Here is a 3,373-nt window from a genome sequence, read left to right on the forward strand (position 1 = left end):
AGCCTTTTCAACAGCGCGCCAAATCCTGGAAAGGCCCATGGATAAGCAAATCTACACGCTTGGGGGATTCAAATAGTCGCATAAAATTATAAGTCCGAAGGAACTTATGTTATGCCGTTGTATTTCTTTAATTCCTTTTTCTAGCTAGCTCTGCGGCATCATAACTTAATTTGGTTCCTCTGAGATACCAATACGGCTATGTGGGGTGACCATGAGGTCGGTAATGATTGTTTCTGGTTTTCAACTTGATTTCGAACTCAGCCTTTTAATATTTTTTTTTATTTTTCTTTTAGGTGACTATTTGTATAAAATTTTAATTTTAATTTTACACACATTTTTTCACTTAAAGTAACTAATTATTACACGAATGCATAGTAGTAGACCCACTGCCAACAAAATCAGAATTGAACGATGCGCCCACTTAAAGCTTAAAAGAGAAGAGAATTAAGTAGACATTTCTTATCCTAGGTTTATTATCTGTTGCACTTACATCTGCAAGCGCTTCAAAGCTTTGGGTAGAGTCGCGTCTTCCTCAGCAACCAAATACTGGCGCAAGCCGAATATCATATCTCGAAAATAATGTTGCCAATTTACCGCAGACATATTGAATGCAAAATTCACTTGATCCTCCGTTGAGAGACGGTTCCACAAATGCTGAGTATTCGCCAAATCAAAAGTCCATAAGTTCGCTTTAAAATAGTTCAATACACTAAGAAATTGCTCCTGCTTTTTAAACATGCGAACCGTTCTGGAAGAGTGAAGCAAGCTTACTAAAGTAAATACTTAATAATATGTTTATTTGGAAAAGAAGCTTACCTCGTCTTTTTGCCTTGAAATCGCAACCAAATGTCGTGAATAAATGCTGGTAAAAGGTGCAATAAAATTCCCAGAAACTTTTCCAGCCTCACCGAACCAACCGCCATCACAAATGGGTACCACAGTAAGTTTGAAAAAGGACGTTCTTTTGCGTAGCGAGCGGTATATCTTAATAATTCACCTTGGGTAATCTGATTACCATCAGTCGGTACAAAGTTGTAAACTGTGGGCTCGCGGACCGTTTTCTTATCAACATCTTCCACGTGTCCAGTGCTGTAGCCGCATGCCAAAATCAAATTCGCACAAAAGTCAACTGGCACCAGGAATATGGGATGATGGTTATGACCAAATAGTACTCGTAGTGAACCTCGCGCTACGGCCATTAAGGTGCCCACTGCCCCGTAAAAGTTATCAATCCATCCCGGCAATGGTTCGGCGTATGTAGAAGTAACTGTGAAATATAAAAAAGTACTACGGGTAACACAAATATACCGCAGATCAGATATGAATATAGTTACTAATGCCGGGCCGCATAATGCAAATTGGCAAATTGTCGCGTTCACTCAGAATCAGCTCTTCAGCCAGCGCCTTTGTAAAAGTGTAAGTATTGGGAAAGCTGCGCACCAAATTCACAGTCAAACTATTTGTAAGCTCTGGGCCGAGCAGCGTGGCAATTTCAAGTGTTTTGCGTGCGCTGATACCAAGAATTTCCGGATGGACATGCTCCTCTATGTGCGGCAGAACACAGTTTGAGAAAGCGGTTGATATGTGTACAAAAGACTGTGAGGGCAAGCGAATATTTAGTATGGGGATATGTATGAATACAAGAGCATATTAATTACTTAGTAAGGACTCACTTTTAGTTGCCGCATCTCCTTTGCCATTTCTAATAAATCTCTCATTGCAACTACATTGATGAGCAGCGCATCAAAGAGTGGCTCATTGAAACGTATTGTAGCTGCACAATGGATCACCACATCCACATTTGCAATCAATATTTTTCGATCTTCCTCGGAGATACCCAAGTTCGGTTGTGCACAATCGCCATGTATGGGTGTGATGAGTTGGTGTGCATTGGGCTTTAACTTTCTTACTTTTGTGAAGAGCTGTTGAAGGTAAATTAAAAAGTGTTTTTTTTTTTTTTAACAATGTTTATATAACAAGATATTATTACTTATTACCTGACCGGCGAGAATTTTCTTTATTCGCTCCTCAGCAGTGATATTGCGTTTGGCACGAATCAGCATGTAAATGCATTTCACTTCAGTCTTACGCATCAAGCTCTCGAGTAACACTGTGAAAGTTAGAAATCTTGTCATTGAACATCATACATATATGGAACAGGAAAAGTTAAAAATCGAAAAATTTATTGTTTGCAATGTGAACGGAATTGTAATTTTTATAAGGGTAATTTAAAAACTAAACCATTTATAACGAAATTTCACTATAATATAAGTAATCCGCCTACAGAAAGTACTAAAGTTAACAAACTGAATAAAGGCCTATTTCAGATGAGCCATTTAAGTAGAGGTTGTTGATTAACTGAAAGTTAATTTTCAGATTATATAGTATATTCACCTGTACTTAAGTGACCAATATAGGCTATTTAAATCTGAGATATGCAACCCGGTGTTTATACCAAACAATAATTAGCTGTTCAACTTAAACTGTGTACAAATAAACATATGCAACATAAATTTCAAGGGGCAGACAACAGTGGTGCCACCTGTTTGGCATATCTAAATAAAGGTGATCAGAAAACCAACGAATGTTGAATGGCATTACCAAAATTAAACTTTCTCATCTGAAATTGGCGCTAAGAACTTTGATCAGAACATAGCCATGAGTATCATCTTCATGGATAAAATGCCAAAAATACATTCTCTGAAATAAAATGTTGGTTTGAGGTTTTATAAATTTAAAGGAATTGTAGCTTTTGATAAATTGATTTAAAAAAGTAGGTATGTAAGAATATTTTTTTTTTTATTCTTGTATTTAAAAGTATTGTCTCTTATGTTTGAAAACAGAATATAAATAAAGACTAGCTATTTTTGTGCACTTTTTGGAATAAAGCATTTTTTGCAAATTCATAAAATCATTTTTTCACTATATTGGTGTATGGTTCGCGTTTAGAAGAACACAAATTTGGAAATGCGCCGAAATATGCGCATGTAAGACCATATGCACCAGATTGTGTATACTCTTATTATGTTATAATATCGACTGCTTTAACGACTTGTACTAAAATTTTGTTTTTGGAAAATATGGGTTTTTTCAACCCGAATAAGGGTGTTGTCCACCTTTTTATAATTACCTAAAGGTACAATATGGATATCAAATGAAAGATATTGTGTACAGTTTTATTTGTTTAAACATAAAACTATATTAATTAAAAGAATGGTTTTACGCTCGGATTTTTTTCAATTTGAAGATGAAACCAAAGACGATATCTACGAGCCACAAACATTTGTACCGATTAAATCCCGATTTTCAGTGTTTTCTTTACTTATTTATTATACTCTGGTCCAAAACCAAGTTCTCGTACAAGCGTAATCAC

General features: G+C 35.9%; 1 protein-coding gene across 1 annotated transcript; it reads right to left on the minus strand.

Moving 5' to 3' along the window:
* Nucleotides 1-307: 307 nt before the first annotated feature.
* Nucleotides 308-2,106, minus strand: LOC108374683 (fatty acyl-CoA reductase 2-like). Its single transcript, XM_017630672.1, has 6 exons — nt 1,998-2,106; nt 1,674-1,922; nt 1,335-1,596; nt 817-1,267; nt 491-748; nt 308-427 (listed from the first exon to the last, which is right to left on the minus strand). Exons 1-6 carry the CDS (start codon nt 2,091-2,093, stop codon nt 340-342), a joined length of 1,404 nt encoding a protein of 467 aa, XP_017486161.1. The 5' UTR covers nt 2,094-2,106; the 3' UTR covers nt 308-339.
* Nucleotides 2,107-3,373: the final 1,267 nt, after the last annotated feature.

The sequence above is a fragment of the Rhagoletis zephyria genome, unplaced genomic scaffold, assembly GCF_001687245.7.
Source record: "Rhagoletis zephyria isolate East Lansing unplaced genomic scaffold, Rhagoletis_zephyria_1.1 Rzeph_scaffold_08004, whole genome shotgun sequence".
Classification (NCBI taxonomy): Eukaryota; Metazoa; Arthropoda; class Insecta; order Diptera; family Tephritidae; genus Rhagoletis; species Rhagoletis zephyria.

What these genes read in the sequence shown, in the direction of transcription:
- LOC108374683 (XM_017630672.1), bottom strand. Translation starts at nt 2,093, where the DNA reads ATGCGTAAGACTGAAGTGAAATGCATTTACATGCTGATTCGTGCCAAA. An exon ending in AGAAAATTCTCGCCGGTCAG is followed by an intron (nt 1,923 to 1,997) that starts GTAATAAGTAAT and finishes TACCTTCAACAG; the next exon opens with CTCTTCACAAAAGTAAGAAA. An exon ending in CATTATGCGGCCCGGCATTA is followed by an intron (nt 1,268 to 1,334) that starts GTAACTATATTC and finishes TATATTTCACAG; the next exon opens with TTACTTCTACATACGCCGAA.